Here is a 20244-nt window from a genome sequence, read left to right on the forward strand (position 1 = left end):
ATATTAACCAACAGCTCCAACTTCTCATGCTGAAACGCAATGAAAAGGAGCTCTTATCTTGTTCCAGGCCCGATCTGATCTGCCGGCGGCTTTTAGTGTAATCAAGAAGTACAATGGACCATAGATTTCCTTCATTCAGGCGATGGGCTTTTGCTGGGCTCTGCCAAGGACAAGCCCCATGTGTGTAGTGGTGTGTTTGCAGCCAAGGCCCAAAACTGTTGGCTATGCCCAATGTTTTATATAGAAACAGCATCCATTGTTAAAGAGGAAGTAGAGTGTTGAAGGTTTAATATCCTCTAAAAAAAAAAATACATTGAAGAGTGCCGGGCGAGAGAAGCTGAAAACCTTATGGTGAGGACAGGAGAGAAATACCTGAGCAAAACAAAAAAAACACTATTGTAGGGTAGGTTCCGTGTGGCTCAGTTGGTAGAGTATGGCGCTTGCGACGCCAGGGTTGTGGGTTCGAGTCCCTTGGGGAATCTGGAGAAGGAAAAAAAAGTATAAAAATGTATGCACTAACTACTGTAAGTCGCTCTGGATAGGAGCATATGTTAAAACGTAAGTAGAATTGCTTGGCTGCAAAGAGATGCCAATGTATAAAGGAGCAAATAAATATGTAAAGTAGCACACTAAGCAAAGGGATGTATGTGGTCTCCTTTTACATTCAGTCTCAGATGGTTCAGTTGGAAGTTTACAATGCCGTCGACATTCAGAAACGTTTAACGAACATTTCTAACCACATTTTGTCCGTCTTCATTAAACAAACTGGAAATAGTAAGTGATGATACTTGATGCTGCCCACTAATTTACTTTCAAGTGAAATATATTTCTAGTCTGTAGAGATAAATTACAAATAGCTAACTACAGCCAGCCAGTAGTTTATCGAGTCATCCTTGCCCTGTGTCAAGTTTACGCTACAGTCAGTGCGAAGACAATAACTTCAGTCTTTTCCCACATTGTTTACACTGAACTACACCTACCACATTTTCAGTTTTTCCATGGGCACGTTCCCTCCCTCCCCAGTGAGGTAGGTAATGAATGTGTTATCCCGAGCTCTGCCCCATGGTTTGACTCTGGGCTGCTCACACAGATTAAAATCATTATTATGTTGTTGAGATTACTGTGGTCTCAGACAGCTGCTTGTAATAAAAGCACAAGATGTTGGAGGATGAGATGTGCGGAGGCTGGATGAAACCTCTCATAATAGTAAGTCTCTTCCTGCAACGTTGCACAGTGTGATTTGCTCTGGCTGTTGGAAACTTCAATTTCAACTTCAATTTGAGTCGTGTTCATCGCAGCAAATGTAACCAAGGTTGATATCAACAGTGATTCGTTTACAGATTTTTGCTGTCAATCTGGCTCTGAAGACTAATTAAACACTTGAAATGTTTGATTTCCCTGAACTCAAAGTATTGCTGACTTATCAAACTGGGTATAATTTGTCTGCATATTATTCCCTAAATCAGGGGTTCCCTTTTCACTCAGGGCTACCCTCTTTCAGAATTGGGGAAAATTTATTTTTCATATGCACTTGTGTATAAATAAAGAATTTGTTCTTAACTGACTTGCCTAGTTAAATAAAAAAAGGTCAAATAAATAAATAAACCTCTGGAGGATGTGCCCCTTCAAAGTAAATGGCACTTTCAAGTAAACAAACACAAGAAACACACATGGATACATAAAATAGACTGTATTTTCAGGAGGGAAAAAGCCCAGAAGCGGAGAAAACACACAGATTTGCGGCAGTTGAAATACTTCCTCTACTATCACACATCTGTCCACATAGGATGACTGTGGAACACATGTGCAATTAAAACAAAAGAGGGAGACCCAGGAAAACAGTGCAACTGAAAAAGAAAGCACGTACATTGCATCCTGGAATCTCTTCAGTCAGAGATAAGAAATCTTAAAACAAAACTTAAAAAAAAATAAGAACTTAAAAACCCAGCGCCACAGCTGACAAAAACGAGGACAGTCGTAAAACAAATAATAAAAATTACTCTCTCATACGGCAAGTGTTTGCCTGAACTGTGGTAGGCATGCTTCTAAATGTAATATTGAATACAATGACAACAGCAGGTCCATTTACCGGTAATGAGGCAAAATAACTTGATAAATTGAAAAAAAAAAACAGAAAGCAAAATCAGACATCACTTTCTCACCGTAGTATTATAGGCTTTGCCGTTTCCTCTAACCTGAACTGTAGATTGCCATTGAAACAGAAAGCCCATAAGGTCACCTTTCAGAATAGCTAAAAAGTGAACGAGCATGTCTCAGCTTAGACTGGCAGGGGCCAATTCTAAGACGAACACTGTGCAACAGGAGAACCAAGGCCAAGTTGCCATAGTTTGATACATTTGAGATGTTGGTGTCATAAACCTGCTGAACTAACAGTCCAGCTAGATGAGTTTTTAGATGAAGGCAAACAATCAAGATTAGTTACTGCATCTTACATTCAGCTTTCAAACGCTTACAAGTGGATTGCGCAAGAAGACTACTACCCCATACAAACTTGTTTAAAACGCCAAAAAAGTGAGTCTATGGGACACTACAGAAGGTAATGATTTTTATATATTTTTTGTCACGTACACCGGATAGGTGCAGTGAAATGTGTTGTTTTACAGGGTCAGCCATAGTACAGTGCCTATGAGCAAGGGACATCGATACATTTTTCACCTCATCTGCTCGGGTATTTGAACCAGCGATCTTTCGGTTACTGCCCCAACGCTCTAACCACCGCTGGCTACCTGCCAGCGCTATCCAGTGTTCAGATGTGCTGGTGTTAAAGCACGCATGGTAAAAAAAGCGCCTAATATATAAAGGCATAACTTTGGAAATAACACTTAAGGTAGAAGTATATATGAAAGGGTTGTCTATGAGAACCTTGGTGTGCATTTGTAAGGAAGACTGAGTGACTAATGGTGGAATGTGTGAGAAAGACTGGAAAACTTTAAGAATCCTCCACGTGAAACAGGCAAAGTGCCAAAACATTAGCAAAGTAGGCCTACAAGTGACCACTCCCACCCTGTATGTCTACAGTGCTGCTAAGATTGGATCTTAAACTACTCCAGACAAGTAGCGGGTGGAGCCAGGGGTGATGCCACATCCTGCTTGTCAGTTGAGCAACTTTGCTTCCAAAACCTAAATAACAATTTGACCACTGCACTTTAGCAATACATATGAAAACTGCCTGCTTGTCATGGCACTATAGGAAACAGATGGGCTCAGATTCCACCATTCACTACTTATAAGGCATTATAATCATTACAGACAACACTTTTAAAAGGGCACAAATGCACGCCACTTCGTGTCAAGAACAAAGAAAACTTTTGCTTCCGTTATTGAAAGAGCAGTATCACACTTGTGAGACGCTCTTGTTGGTGAAATATGAAATGTTCGGACAATCCCTTGCTTGAGACAGAGGCAAATGGGAAAATCTGTATCCGCCAGCAGCCTGAAGTGTAACAAATACCTCCTAAAAGCCCACACACAGTCCCGTCCAGTCCCCAGTGCTGAGTGAGAATCCAGGGTACTTTCCCGCTTCAAGGCAAGAGTCATGTTCCATTCGAAACTGGATGATGGGGGATGAAAGGGATTCTGGGAAATTAAGTCTTCTTTTTTTTTTGTGTGCCATTTGCGGTGGTCATTGTGGGCCTAAGTGCAATATGCAGAGTTGGTCCATGAAGGTTGGCTTGAGGCTGGGTCCGAGGAAAGGGGAAATGAGGAGCTCACGTCGATTCCTTGGATTGGTCCATATGTCTGAAACCGCAAACAAAACATGTCACTGGAGAGCAGTAGTTTCTGAATCAAAAATAAAACACTGAAGAATATCTTCAGATACTATTTTTTATTTTATTTTTTATAAATACTTAAATCCACAGAGTATGCAGTCAGGTGTTTAAAAAAAGTTTTACAAGAACACAGGCTAGTAGTTCCTCGTCGTCATTTGGAAGAACAAAAGATTGGGATATTAATGGATGGCTCTCCCTTTCATACTGCTTGACAAACAATTCCCCAGTCTAAAATAAACTAATTAATATGAACACTTTCAGCTGGACATATTTATTTAACCCCTAAAACAGTATGATCTAAAGAGTGAGTATATAGACGGTACTTACTGGCTATAAGAGGCTGCTTCTGCCATTGGTGCTGGGTCCTTTGGACCTCATCTGTTCCTGGACTGACCCTGACTGCATGGGGGACAAGAGCAACATGGCAGTCACACTAACATCACTCCCTGGTAGAGTTATGTCAAATACAGTGGAGCGTCAACCAGCAAGAACAGAGGACATTGACAAGATTACCCGTTTTCTGGTATTATGGACCAGTCAGTGTTATTAAAGATACCTTGAGTCATTCCACCTGCAGCTGGATTATACAACGAAAACTGTGGTTGCTAAGTAAGTGCCCTTTGCTCACTCACAAATGGTGTGACATGTTGACATTTCATATGCCGAATGGGAACACGCTGTAGCCCTACAATCCCTAGCGGTTGATGGATAAACTAGAGGTGGGTATGTGGAAACGCTAACTAACTTTGCAACACTAGAACACTGTGCATGAAAACTCAAAACAGACCTGTAGTCGGGATACTGACGGCGCAGAAGGAGAGGCAGTGTCAAGATTACACAGACAGACGTTTCGTAATGGTGTTATGGAATAGTGTTATGTAATAATTCTGCTTAAACAAAAAAGGCAGCAGTGTTTGTATACCACGCCTATTTACACTGTTCCAGTGAATTGACTCCAATTAATGGGCTTTGTATCATTATAAGGGTTAGTCATGGTTGGCAATGGAGTCACCGGCTTAGTGTAAACACAAAACGTATACGTCTCTCATTCGGCATTAAAGCTCATTAAGGTTGTCAATGCTAAGTAAACAAGACTTGATCACTGGTGAGTTTACTTGGTTTTCAGTGGGATGTCTGAGTTCCCCTTTAACAGGCACAGAAAGGAGCTCTTGTTTTAGGTTGCTGTGCTAGATGATTGGGGGAATCCTCTACCAGCGTTGCAGGACACAGAGGGGGCCTTTCATTTAGCAGCCAAGGCCTTCCCAGCTGTGTCCCCTGTCACTGTCCCTTCTCTGTGTGCCCTCTGGAATCACTCCCAGGAAGGGAAGAGGGACTGAGCAACAGGGTGTAGGGAACATCATGAAGTGGTAGGGAGGGGGTCCATTTCAGGGCCTGTGTTTCACAGGACCACTTCCACAGGCTGAGCCTTGTTCAAAAGTGAGGCTGCAGGTGGCTGGCTGGCGATGGGCCAGTTAGCCAACGAATGGGGGTGGGACTAGTGTAGCAGTTCATGTATGAAAGCATCAGTGTTTTTGTATACATTTTTGTCCAAAGAAAACCTCTGGACAATACCAATTCCCTGGTTTGTACCATGGTGCACTGAGATGTTTTACGCTTTATCTTCCAGACTTGATCCAAGTGTTGAAATAACAGTTTAAAAAAATGAATTTGACATGCAATGCAAGTATAACGCAAAGACCAAATAATGGTACTCACTATGAGCAGCCCAACAGCAATTGTCAGAGATTTATCTGTCAAGATTACAGACTGACCTATCATTCTTCTAAAACACTGATTACAAAATGTGTAAAAGGATGGTCTTTATGAAAGTAGCCAAAACCTTATACATACCGGCGGCAAACCTTCCGCCATCTCCCCAGAGCCAATGTGTGTAAGGTGCATAAAGTTCGTCGGCTCTCCGATCATGCTGCAGTCAATCTTCCTCCTCTTCTTCTTCTGAAACAAATGCAAAACGTCAGAGGTCAGTGGCCAGCGACCTATAGTAATTAAAATATGGCGAGGCAACTGCATAGCACAGCAGCTGTGCAACCAAAAATGAAAGCGAAATTAGATTTTAATTCAGAAGATGCTCTAAAATTACAACATAAACATGCACTTAATCGAACTATGATCGACATTTTGTCTCCAAATAAGCTGCTTATATTATTAGAGACACAGGAGAGGAACGCTTATTTGTTTATAGGTGTAAACCATGAGGTGGTCTATTGATCATGGGATGAAATACTATAGAACAAACAGAAGTTGATGCTGGAGAGTAAATGTCAAAAAAGCCTCTGTGCAAAAAAACTTGCAGAAGTAGTCAAGTAGAGGATTTTTAATAAAAAACAAAAAAAATGTGATGGCTTGGAATATTAAATAAAATGTTCTTGCTATGCATAAGCCATAAAAAAACGAAGGCTTTTTAAATTGTCCACTCTATTGTTAGTTGATCATCTGGCAGATGCCATTGACCAGTATATAGACCTTAAGTCATTTTAAGTGTTACATAAGCAACTTTGACCGATGCTTACATCTAAACAAAAACGTGCTGCTGACCAAACGTTGAACCCTGTATCCTATGAGCTAGTCATGTAACAAAAACAAGGTAGACCACTGTGTGTGTCTTTTCTTCTTGACATCATCTTGAATTCGGAGGATCTGTTGGAGCATGCCACATACCCAATGAATCAGGCATCTTACCGACCATTCTTGTTGCTACATTGGCATGACAGAGGAAAGCAGTCATTCCCACAGACTCGGAAAGACAACCTCATGACCATTTCAGCAGGCATATTGAATCAGTGAACACCTAGCAACGCAAGATGCCAGGAATTGAACTCAAACATATGCGACCAAATAAGGTAACCCTATACTTTTCTTGGCTCTATTGACATTCTTTGACGATCAAGTAGGAGCCTCACTCTGTGTAGACCAACTTCCGAGTATCAATACGGCAATCGATTAAAACTTAAAACACTTCGCTGTTTGGTACTTCAGTCCAAACAGCCCTTGAAAACATTAAAAAAGGCATACCAAACCTAACCAAATGCCCAGCTGGTTGGCATCCACTCAAGTGGCAGCCATGAGTCATACCAAACTCAGAAATAAGCCTGCACTATAATGTTGCTTAATGGGAGGTATACTATCCAGTGGCTGATTGATGGAAGGTCTAGCTAATTGGTCAGCTGCGTGTGCTGCAAAAGAGAAACCGTCGCTTAGCAACTTATTTTAGGAGGCCTTCAGTGTGTGTAATAGCAACCATTTGGCATAGCCTGTGCTTAGAAAAGTGGGTAGCAATTACATGACTGACATACAGGAAGTCAGGCAGACCCAAACTACCAACATCTCATGAGAGCATCAGTAAGAAGGGTCTCAATACAGTAATATTCTAAAAAAATGACATGCCACACAAGCCCCTATACTCTCGAAACAGTTCCACCATGTAAATCCTTGCATGTATTTATTTAAAGCGGCGTAACTGTACAGTCCTCCCTCAACAATAGAACACAGGCCCTAAAAATAAATAAGAAAAGAGGAAGGGAAAAAGCCATCCCAAGGGACAGTGGCCCAGTCCCCTTCCTTTCTCCTGGGCCCAGTCCCCTTCCCCTCTCCTGGGCCCAGTCCCCTTCCCCTCTCCTGGGCCCCCGGGTTCATTGTTGACGAGTGGGAACGGATGGACACAACCCGCCGTTACGCAACTCTCCCTGCAAAATCTGGGCCAGGAAAGGGTGCCGCCCTGAGGTCAAGGGTCAGCAGTCGCTTCTGGAGAGCTAAAGGGAAGTTCTTCCACTCTCCGGCGAAACACTGATATGTTCGGTCATCAAAAAGGACCTCTATTCACCCCTGTAATGCTCGCCAGGATTCCATGAAATGTTTTGCTTTGAAACACCTGACGACGCTAAGCTACTCTCGGTCCAGGCATTATAGTTCCCTGGACAGATCGATTCAGTCGTTAGCGTCATTAAATCAACATCAGACTAGAATGTAAGATAGTAAGGACATGTTTTCAATACAGTCCGTCCCCATATTGTGATGCTTACATTACTGTTTGACGCAACTATGCACGGTCAAAGTTATAAATATGGGTCACATGGTCAGTGAATATTAATGACTGGCATTCACCCTAAGTATAGTGCGCGTGAAATAACAAATCAAAAGATGGCACTCTCAAGATATCGCTCATGATGTGGATGCCTCTAAACTGCAAGCTATAAAACCCCAGTTTAAAGATATCAGCCTGTAAGTGAATGCAGATGGAGTCTGAAAAACACCATAAATACATTGGCCTTTGCCAACAGATTTATTGGACTTTGATGCATTTAAAAAGGGTCCCTCGTAACTTCGTGGCGTAAAAAAATAATGGGTAAATAGATCGTTGGGGAGTGTTTAACTTTTGGCTGTTCTAAGCATGCATTTAGGACTCCCTTGATTGGGCCTCTGTACCTATCAATAAAACTCTGATAACTGTGTGTTGAATGCAACAGCCAAAAACACTAAGTTCTTGTGTGTGGTCAGAGTAAGCATGCTTGGCTGCCTGGGATGCCCAAACCTTGCCTTTGGCTACAAGAGACTTGCCAGGGACCTCTAACAACCTCTTTGGAACTTGGCAAGAGAGGGTTGAATAGAATTGGCCAGGATCTAATATAGCGCAAGCTTGGGGAGTAAACTTCATAGTCAAATACATCTATTAGATGAGGAATTTTGTGAAACCTGACAAAGAACGTTAGAGTAGTGGGTATTTTATACCTCTACATGAGTAAATAAGGGGCAGCTGGCCCAGACTCACCGGTGGGGGTTTGGCCACCACGCAGCAGCCCATCTTGTGCCAGAACTCGCTCATTCCTGGGCTCTGCCGGTTCTGTCGGTTCAGCGCCCTGTTTTCTGTTGCCGCCCTGCAGGCTGGTGAAGACAGGTAGCCTCTGTGACCCTCAATCTTGGGATAGTCCTGATGCATCCAGATCCCTTGCATCAGATAGCCAAAGTTAGTCAATCCCCAAACCCTCCGCCCCAAAGGTCAGGTCCTGATTCGCTCAAGCCTCCCGGTGTCTTGATCCTTCTTCGGTATCCAGTCAGATTAAAGTCCGTAGGGTTTAATCTGTTGAGACAGGAGTTTATTAAAAATAATAGCCAACGTAATGTGAACATAGTCCTACTAGTTGTTCATTTTATTTTTAGCCAACATATCACTGCAAGCCTAACCTCCTAAGGTAGCAAATCAAATCAAATGTATTTATGAAGCCCTTCTTACATCAGCTGATCTCAAAATGCTGTACAGAAATCCAGCCTAAAACCCCAAAGAGCAAGCGATGCAGGTGTAGCAGCATACTTCTCACTGAATTCTGCCCAAACCAGCATCTTGTCTTGAACAGTGTTTTACTTGCACTGTTTTAAAATGTTGCAATTCTTCGTGAGTAAGTCTGCTTCATGAGTGCCGATGATGACACACTGACTCACATTGCCCCGTCCCCCAGTTCTAAGACTCAAGGGTTTGTGGTCTGACCACAGTGGCCCCATCTTCTGTTCCAAGTTCCGACATAACGGAAGGTTTGATCAGACACGGATGGCCACACAAACATGCATAACACGTCTAACATATAGCTTTACAAACAAGTGACAAGCACATTAGACATGAGAAAGTCATTCCAAGGGTGAAAAAACATCTGCAACAGCAATGACCAAGCATCCTCCTTTCGCCTCTAGGTTGTTCCCATCTCGTCCCAGTTCCAGCCTTGCTAAGTCACACGAAGAAGCCAAAATGATAACACTCTGGAGCACCATCTCTGAAGCCATTTATATGACCTCTTTGCAGTGTGAAAGAAAGTTCTGCCAAGACCATTTCTGCCTTCATAAAGTTTGGTTTATACTACTTAGTGTCGTCTTTGGTTTATTGCCATGCTTTTAAGGTCGTCACTGATGAGCCGTTAAGGCAAATTAGAGCTGCGGCTTTTTGGTATTTTTTATTAGGATCCCCATTATTTGTTGCGAATGCAGCAGCTACTCTTCCTAAGATCCACACAAAACAGAACATTAATAGACAAGAACAGCTCAAAGACAGAACTACAAATTAAATGTTTTATTTTTAAACAGCCTACATATCAACACATACACATAAAACATCTAGGTCAAATAGGGGAGAGTAGCGGCGCCGTGGTTACCGCCTGCTCCAAGGACTCTGCTTCTACAGGTTGTTTTCCACTACTGTGCTTGGACTTTAGTTTACTTTGGGCCCGCTGCCGATCGTTTGATTAAACTTTTCATAATGACATGGCTCTCCTCCAGCTCCGCTATATCGTGCCCAGAGGCTGTGTGAGGAAACAGTTTAGGAATGTATGTGGTGGAGTCGCTCTCACACACCTTTTCACAAGAACAAGGTCAAGCCTATGCTCTCTCAAACCCGATACAAAAATACTGTAGAAATAACCTCCTTAAGACATTAAAATTAGCACATAGCTGTTGTTTTCCAGGACTAAGTAAGAGTAAACCTATGGCACCACACAGAGTGGGTCACTTGATAGCACAAGCAGATTGCTGCCATTTGGGCATCACAGCGGGTTTAACAGGTAAGCTACCAGCCTGACACACTCACTATATAGTTCCCTTACTAAAGGCTATTTGGTTAACAGTCATCAGGGCAGTCAGAGAGCTAGTAGACTGGTGTACGGTAAAGACATCATGGTTGTAAGACGGGCTGGTCAGTGGGTGTAGAGACGGTTCTCATGCCCCATGGCTTACTGGGATGAAGTGGAAGTCTGTACACAGACTTATGACGATATAAGGGGTGTGGATGGATGGCAAGGCAGGCAGGGCCAAAAACACTGGCCCATCATTACGTCACAAAGGCCAGGCCTTACAGGCTGGCACAAGTCAAATAGGACACAGGCGTCTGTAGAGTTGAGCCACTAGCCGAGCCAGCCTTGCTCAGGCAAAGTCTGGGTCTAACTTCTCTCCGCGTTGACCTCTTACCGTTTCACCCCAGAGCAGGTACACTTAAAAAAGGGATTATAGTGAGGACACACAGCAGTGTGAGAACACAGTACTCGGAAAGAGGGCTAGAACTGTCTTCAGGACAGCACTGGGGCTCGGAATATCTCCTGTGGTACACTATTTAGAGGAGAGTAACCTCATGACCAAGTTCCCCATGATTCATAGCACAAAAAAAAGAACAGAGGGTGGGGGTAGGGACAGACTAGGGGCAGTTGAAATACTTGTCCGGTGAGGTAAGGATTAACGGAAACTCCCGCTTTGGGCTCATCTGGTCTATGACGCCATGCTCATCATCTTGTATGAATAAACCGGCTTTCCAGAGACCTGGGGCAGTCTCTAATTTGAGGTTTCCCCTGAAGAGCAACGAACGATGAGCAAAACGAACCCTCTTCAGAAGAGTAACAGTCCAGTTCTGTTGAATTACTATTGGAGACTCATCTGTTGAAGTGCTGGAGAGACCTTGATAAGATGGTGCTATATTTTGCATATCTTCTTAGGCCACAGCTGTTTATTTGTTCAACTACTACAGGCTACCCTGTGGGAACAGGGAAGAATCGCTCTGGTTCCCCAACAGGGATTTTTTCCCCACCCAACTTTTTGTCTTATTATTAAATGGGCAAGGTGGTTCCTCAGACAGTACAAAAAAGGTTGACAGTTTAATAGCTCACCCTGTCAGGATCCCTTGAGACAACACCTCTTCTTTGTGCCAAAACCATCCAGCAACCTTCTTTGGATGCATGTGTATCTTTGCATCGACAGAGTGAGAACTCACAAGTTTGTATATTGCCAACACAAATAATGGAATCCTCCTGCCCTCACTCACTGGACTCCTGTGTCTGTCCAGATTTCACATGATCCTCAGTGCTGCTGAGGCTTCCCTGTTATCTATGCTGAACATGCAGAAAAGCCAAAACAAGAAGGATGACAAAGAAGCACTGTGAGACTAACCTTATTCAAACACCACAATGTAGCTACAGTAGCAGACAGCATGTGATGCATCATGAGTCCAATTGTCAGGTTTGTTACCTAACCCAGCTTTTCTTCTCTTGAAGGGGGGGAATTTATAAAAATGTATCTTCAAGACAATATGTTTTTATACAAGGCATCAACTTGACCATTCTAAGGCAGTTAGCAAAACTTATTGTCTCAACATGTGTTTGTTCATTTCATATCGGCATGGGTAGGCTGACAGTGACGACACTTCCTGCTAACTCATCAAACACTGACGTGGCTAAAAATTCCATAGACATGCTAACAGACTCCCCCTGTAAGAGATGTGGCAAAACACATTTCATTGCAGCCCTCTTTTCCAAATAGCCAGAATGAACAGCACATGTATATAAAACATCCACAGCTACCATCCTAGAGGTTGCATTTGAAAGACATAATGGCTATAACTTACTGGGATTTATGAATTGAGAAGCAACACAGACAAGAGGTGTATGTGATCAGAGATATTGATGAAAATGACGTTCAACCCTGACTAAAGACCAGCTCACAGACGCTCATACAACCCACCAAAGCCCCCCCCCCCCCCCCCAAAATATAATAATTTCCATGGAAGTCTCCCTGTTGACATGGACTCATAATACCAAGCCCTGTTCCCTCAAAAGGACAAGGTGCCGGGTCGCACTATAGACAAGACAACGCCTCTGACCTAGACTAGTAGAGAGTAACCTAACGTGATGCCCAATTAATAGAGCCAGATCTAACAGCATTATATGTGAGCTGGAAAAGATAGTGGAACCTTAAGACTCGTACACTGGTTGTGATCCTCGCATCTCAAAATCATTCAATGAGATCGTTCAGCAACAACAATGTTGAGATTAAGATGTTCTGATACCCTTGTTAGAGGTTTTAACGAGGCAAGCTGCAGTCGAAACAATAAACAAAGCGTTTCACCGCCACGGTTTCTGTAAAAGGCGGAGGGATGGGGCTGAAGAAGTGTAACCACTCAAATTCCAACGCGGAGAATCCATGACATCAACATCATAGTTTTAGCTGTGTTTTAAGAAGGCTATACAGCATTTGTTTACATTTACTTAGTTTACAAACATTTGAGTAAAACAAGCTTATATTTTGGGTTCTAATGTGGTACAGTAGTTGAACTAAGCTCATGAGATATTTAGAAGCTCATGAGATATTTAGAAGTTATATTCCTCAAGAATCAATGGCTACATATCCAAAAATGTATGTAGCAACTGCAGAATGCCCCCCTCAATGGTCACAGTTATTCAATGACATGCTCAATAGTTACACACCTATACTATAATAGTTTGTTTGCTAATGCAATAGAGTCCTGCAAGCTACCTACCTATCAACTGGGTGAAATCTTGGATGTGGGTCAGTGGCTCACTGTCAAAAGGCGAGAGGAAAAGGAGGGGAGTGGTCTCTAACGCAGGAATTACAATGAGGCCTTTTCATGGGATCTGGTTTTAAAAAATACTTTACAACTGGTTAATGGCACATTTAAAAATTGCAGACAAGGGTGGCGCAGTGGTCTAGGGCACTGCATCGCAGCGCTAGCTGTGCCACCAGAGACTCTGGGTTCGCGCCCAGGCTCTGTCGCAGCCGGCCGCGACCGGGAGGTCCGTGGGGCGACGCACAATTGGCCTAGCGTCGTCCGGGTTAGGGAGGGTTTGGCCGGTAGGGATATCCTTGTCTCATCGCGCACCAGCGACTCCTGTGGCGGGCCGGGTGCAGTGCGCGCTAACCAAGGTAGCTAGGAGACCACTGTTTCCTCCGACACATTGGTGCGGCTGGCTTCCGGGTTGGAGGCGCGCTGTGTTAAGAAGCAGTGCAGCTTGGTTGGGTTGTGTTTGAGGACGCATGGCTTTCGACCTTCGTCTCTCCCGAGCACGTACGGGAGTTGTAGCGATGAGACAAGATAGTAATTACTAATAATTGGTGAGAAAAGGGGGTAAAAAAAAAAAAACATTGCCGACATTAGTTGTCAAGCAATAGCTTGAGGACAATATAGATCTTTCACGGAATCCAGTGCACTGCCATCCACGATTTGATGAATGGTTCAGGTGTTTAGAATTGTATTGGAACTGAGGTCTTTAGGACGGTTGCGTTAAATCGAGAAAAGCATCAGTGTAGTGATTCCTGCCTGGCATTAGATGAAAAGCAGGTAGGCCTACATTTATATAGTTGGTGAAGATAGGTCTCTTCAAAATCAAGTTATTCAGATGTTTTCAGGTCTGAGAGGTCTAGTGTCCATTTTCCACATCATCTGTTGTGTGCAACTACGCATCAATCCCAAATTAAAATGGGGAAGAGAACCATTAGTCCATAACAGGAGTTTACATAGTGTCCTGTACTCCCAGAATGAGTTACTGGTAGGCTTACTGAAATAGGTGTCCAAAGTGACACTCCTCATGAAAGATTAAGTATGGTCAATGTATACATGGACCTTTTGCTTACAGTATAGGAACCTCTCTTCACCCCACTACTTAGGTCACTAATGTGGCAGTGTACACTGGGGTGTCCTTTAAAAGAAAGGAATGAATAAAGATTAAAGTTGCTCCTATCCACAACAAGTACAAAGTCAAATGTACAGGAAAGAACGCAGTTAATGTCATAATGGGATTCGACACTTCCATGACTCAATACAGCTAGTTTGACATTTCCTGCTATCTTTATCGGAATTATCAACCCCCCTGCGTGTCACGGGTCATAGGTTACTCCACAGAGTTCCACACTAGCAGGGGTAAAGTACACTCCCCACATGCCAGGCTCAGCTGCACATGTTGGCTGTTCTAACCACCTCAGACATGAACTGAAAACCCTAACAAACTAAAAGATAGAATTCCCCTGGCCCTGCACACATACAGTACCAGTCAAAAGTTTGGACACACCCACTCATTCAAGGGTTTTTCTTTAAAACTATGACATAACATTTATGGAATCATGTAGTAACCAAAAAAAGTGTTATATAAAATATATTTAGATATTTTTTTTAGATGTGTGTATTGTTAGATAGCTTCAACAGTGAAGTTAGGAACACAAGCATTTCGCTACACCCGCGATAACATCTGCTAAATGTGTATGCGACCAATAACATTTTATTTGACATTCAATCCCCTCCTGTATCAAAATCCCTGCTGCCTCAATTGTTTTGTGTGTCCCAATTTAATTATTATTAATTTATTTTTTGTTTAATCCTTGGCTTACAATGCTCGCGCCACTGCGGAAATCAAATTAATCTAATTTACCACCCAACCCTAAGGTAAACTAGAGATCTGAGAAAGAGTAAAACGCCGAGAATAAACATGGCTTGATGAAGAGATTTTTACAGGATGGGATGGGTTTCTCATATTGGCACGATGCGTAGGGTGTTTACCTTTCATTCCAGCAACCCAGGTTGGCTTCCTTGCCCAGGCGTTGCTACATTGGTGTCAGAAATGGGATGGCGGCTGTGAGGCCATCAGAACGCACGGCCCAGACTTGTGAGTATTTAAAGCACAGGGGGGGACGTAGAAGTGAGGAACATTTGGGGTTCTGAATGAAAGTTGAAAATAAATCATAGACGTCTGATTGGTTCAGATTTGGTCCGGGCCAAAAATCTCCGTCTGTTGAAATCAAGGCCGTTCTGGAACGCACCAAATCTGAACCAAACAGACTGAATATTTTTTTTTTTAAAGACGTTAGTGCGTGCCTACTAAGGTGTAGCCTACAGTGTTGCCTGAAATTTTATGAATGCCCATCTGTGGTAAGCCTAACATTTGTAATACACAAAAAGACTTCCGATTTGGACAGAACCAAAAATAGCCATCCAAAAGATGTCGGCTCGTGCTTACTGGGGTGTAACCTACCATGTCGCTGGCAATGGAATTTTATGAATGCCCATCCAAGTGGTAGGTCCACCATTTGTGAAACAGGCCGTTGCATTGGCTTTATTAGTCCTGATTCCTGTGACTAATCAATTTAGCTATTCAAGTCCTGAATACAGGGTTTCTATACAGCACTTTGAGATATCAGCTGATGTAAGAAGGGCTATATAAATACATTTGATTTGAATATCAGCTGCCCAACTTCAATAAGGAGTTATCGTGAGCCTATTTGCAATGTATTTACACAGCAGGAAAGGCAGAACAATTTTATTTTTTCGCTATGATCAGCTTGTCAAGAGTTGACGGATAAAAAATTGAAACCACTGATCATGGCAATGGGGTGAAACTCCTGGACAACAGTTGTGATGGTCTCTTTTACCTGTCCTGTTTTTAGAATATGTTTTTTTCTTAACATTACAGCACATTTTTTATTTAATTGGGCGCCATTGAGGTTAAGCTATTTGATCAAAGAAACTTGCATGATGTAAAAAGTCTGTCTCATTACATTGCATCTCCAGCCTGTAGGCTACAGAAAAGGCCACACGCTTTCTACCATATCCTAATTCTGCTACATGATTTATGACAAAGAATTTCTTTGACAGGACATTGGTGGAACGCCACAGGGATGAGTCTCTCGAACAGCACCCTGGAGAGGCGCGCTGGGAATGGACAAGCAAAATATTTTGTGCCCCTGCCTTTGACAAAGTGGGCACTGATCATCACATGGCGGCATCAACGCTCACCTAAAAAGTTCTTATGCCACTGGTTGAGAGAAATTGCCACTGTTTCAGGGCAGAATTATGTGAAGTTGTGTTGTTGTTCGTGGTGCGTCTTGGTCAGTTTAGCTCAGAAAATGCCACCCTCATCAATCTGCCAACATAGGTGGTGCCTAACCCTGCCTAATGAGCGGGCCGGCCGTGGTGTATGGGGTTTTGTTTTCATGCCAGAGACCAGGGTTGGCTACAATATTATCAAGCTGAAGACCTCAACATTGAGGTTGGAGCACACAGTATTGAAGAGGAGCCAAATCCATCCCTGACCAATGGGCTTTCCCATAGAGGAGAAGCAACAGTCTGAGGGAGTACAAGACCATTTACAGTCTCATCCCAAAACTATGCCCTCCTGAAAATAGACCACAATGGCTTACTTTACCCAATGCATTCAACTGACTGAGCCACTGTCGCCAGCCTGACTTCCCTGAATGTTTTAGACCTCTAATTTGGAACTGCCAAAAAATAAGAAATCAAGTCATAAACAGGCTATGTAATTTGTCCAGCTCTCTCGTCTCTTAGAGGAAATGAATACACACAGTGTCTTGAGGGAACATGTTGTTATTACTTTAAAGTTAAAAAAAGGTACACTAAAAAATATATACACATGTAAAGTGTTTGTCCCATGTTTCTTGAACTGAAATAAAAGATCTCAGAAATGTACCATACGCACAAAGATAGTATTTCTCTAAAATGTAGTGCATAAATTTGTTTACATCCCTGTTAGTGAGCATTACCCTTTGCCAAGATAATCAATCCACCTGATAGGTGTGGCATATCAAGAAGCTGATTAAACAGCATGATCATTACACAGGTGCACCTTGTGCTGGGGACAATAAAAGGTCACTCTAAAATGTGCAGTTTTGTCACACAACGGCACAGATGTTGAAGGAGCATGCAATTGGCATGCTGACTGCAGGAATGTCCACCAGAGCGGTTTGCTGATGTCAACGTTGTGAACAGTGTGCCGGTGGGGTTATGGTATGGACAGGCATAAGATACGGAAAATGAACACAATTGCATTTTATTGATGGCAATTTGAATGGACAGAGATACCATGACGAGATCCTGAGGCCCATTGTCGTGCCATTCATCTGCCGCCATCACCTCATGTTTCAGCATGATAATGCATAGCCCCATGTTGCAAGGATCTGTACACAACTCCTGGAAGCTGAAAATGTCCCAGTTCTTCCATGGCCTTCTTTCATGAAATCCTTATATGAACTGTAACTCAGTCAAATCTTTGAAATTGTTGCAAGTTGCGTTTATATTTTTGTTCAGTATATACACAACATAACATTTAATAAAAACTGATAAAGAGAGGGCTTGAATTATTCCTGTCATTGGATGAAGACATCTTCTGTATGGGGGAGTTTTGTTAAGAGGCTTGAAGCTGGGTCTGAACATTATCACGCATCCCTTGCGTTACTATTTTGGAAGGATAATGACTTCATCTTTCATGTCGGCTATAAATATATATTTTTAAACGACATGTTCAATTGAGAAAACTTTACAGGGTGTGCGTTCCCACATGACCATATCTCCCAGGTTACAGCGCGTGTTTACAGAAGACAGCTAGTTAGCACAGGTGGTCCCTCTATCTAGCATGCTCTTAACACCTGTTTGTAACGCCGGGTTTTCCCCAAAATTGGTCCCTGGAACCCCCATAGTGCACGTTTTGGTTTTTGCCCTAGGACTATACAGCTGATTCAAATATCAGCACGTTGAGTCAGCTGTGTAGTAGTTACAGCAAAAACCAAAACGTACACCGAGTTTGCGAAACGCTGGTGTAACTCTGACATACTGCCTGTTGCAACTGTATTAAAGCCGGTTAAAAACAGTGTATATGTTACATTTGTGAAATTATTTTGGATGTGATATGTAAGTAAAGGGCTTCATGTTTCTAGAACCGTTTCACAATTGAGAATAGATTCACTTCAGATTGAGTTTTTGGCTGCTAGAGCCAGTCTACTTCTGAAAATAACACAATATCCTTTCGACCTTAAAGTAGTAATGGTAGACACTTGGGCTAGCGGACTAAACTCCGCGGTTTATGAAGTGTCTGAACTTCAACACAGAGTTTAGTACGCTAATCTTGGGCTCGAACTACTCAAACAAGTGTTTGATTTACACCTGACAGATCACACTCCAGCAAGCCATTTCCAAGGGAATAGCCACAAAATACATTACATAGCCTACCTTTATGTAGCACGATAGGCTAAGCATTATTTAACCAAATAGTAATGACTTCGAGTTTGATAGAATCTGGTCGTTTCCTTTAAAGCATAAAACATTTAAATTAATCAATGTTGAAAATGTCAAAGTGCAGGGACATTTAGATTCTAGACAACGTAACACAATTGTCTCTGGGTTTGGCCAACTCTAAGCCTTCTCAGTAAGAGAAACATTGTAACAATGACCACGTACCCCCTTTCATTTACAGAATTAGCTAGTAGGCTAGCCTACATGAAGAAGAAAGTCTCAATAGCGGCGCTAACTTACCTCCGTTCTTAAATGTACCCAAACAATGTGGATATCCAGTAGCAAAATTATTCGCTGAATGCCTTTTCAAACACCAACGTATAGCACCAACCACACTTATGCTGATTCTCGTTTTTTGAGGTGTGGTTCTAAGTTGTTCAATCAGGAAATTGAAATGTTTTAAAATATTTTTTTCAAAAGCTTATTTTGCCGGTAAAGTCAAACAGCACCCCTTATGGACATAGACGCGATTTGAAGTGAGATTAATTAAACCCCGCGTCATCATAAGGTCAACACTGCCACCTACAGGGAAATTGCAGGTATAGACCTACTCTTAGTACGCAATCCAAGTTTCAAGTTTGAATGTCACATGCACAAGTACAGTGAAATGCCTTTCTTGCAAACTCAAAACCCAATGATGCAATAGCAGTGTATTACTAGAAGAATAAAAACACGAGAAATAAGAACATGAAATATGAAATACACAATTACATAAGTAAGAATATTATATACAGGATTTAAAAAAAAAGTCAGTTCCAATACCAAATTGACATGTACAGGGATACTGGAGTGATGGATGTAGATATATATAGGGGTAAGGGGACTATGCAACTGTATATAAGATAAACAGAGTAGCAGCAACTTGCATGTGAGTGGGTGTGTGGGTGTGTAGAGTCAGTATAAATGTATGTGCATATTATGTGTGAATGAGCAAATGGAGTGAGTACATGTGTGTCTAGTGCCCTGTGAGTGTGCATAGACAATGCAAACATTGAAATAAAATGTCAATAAAGATACAAGGTAAAATCAGTCCGTGTAGCTCTTTATCAACCGTATTGCTTGGGGATGGAAGCTGTTCAAGAGCCTCTTGGTGTCAGAATTGATGCACTGGTACCTTTTGTCGTGTGGTAGCAGAGAAAATAGTCTATGGCTTGGGTGGTTGGGGACGATTTTCCGGGCCTTCTTTTCATACCGCCTGATATAGAGGTCCTGGATGGCAGGGAGCTCGGCCCCAGTGATGTACTGGGCTGTCCGCACAACCCTCTGTAGCGCAATGCGATCGAAGGCGGTGCTATTGCCATATCAAGCAGTAATGCAGCCAGTCAATACGCTCTCAATGGTACAGCTGTAGAACCTTTTCAGGATTTGAGGGTCCATGCCAAACTTTTTCAACCTACAGAGGGGGAAGAGGGACTGTTGCACATTCTTCACGACTTTGCGTGTGTGTTTGGACCATTTTAAGTCTTTGTGATTTGGACACAGAGGAACTTGAAGCTGTCTACCTGCTCCACTGCGAGCTTGATAATGGTGTTGGAGTCGTACATGGCCACACAGTCGTGGATGAATAGGGAGTACATGATGGGACTAAGCACACACCCCTGT

General features: G+C 42.6%; 1 protein-coding gene across 1 annotated transcript; it reads right to left on the reverse strand.

Moving 5' to 3' along the window:
* Positions 1 to 1671: 1671 nt before the first annotated feature.
* On the reverse strand, positions 1672 to 19062 carry LOC120022733 (CDC42 small effector protein 1-like). The gene is made up of 5 exons (XM_038966720.1): positions 18883 to 19062; positions 8578 to 8886; positions 5643 to 5747; positions 4119 to 4190; positions 1672 to 3759 (listed from the first exon to the last, which is right to left on the reverse strand). Exons 2-4 carry the CDS (start codon positions 8758 to 8760, stop codon positions 4122 to 4124), a joined length of 357 nt encoding a protein of 118 aa, XP_038822648.1. The 5' UTR covers positions 8761 to 8886; positions 18883 to 19062; the 3' UTR covers positions 1672 to 3759; positions 4119 to 4121.
* Between the last annotated feature and the right edge of the window lie 1182 nt (positions 19063 to 20244).

Source organism: Salvelinus namaycush, chromosome 27, assembly GCF_016432855.1.
Source record: "Salvelinus namaycush isolate Seneca chromosome 27, SaNama_1.0, whole genome shotgun sequence".
Lineage (NCBI taxonomy): Eukaryota > Metazoa > Chordata > Actinopteri > Salmoniformes > Salmonidae > Salvelinus > Salvelinus namaycush.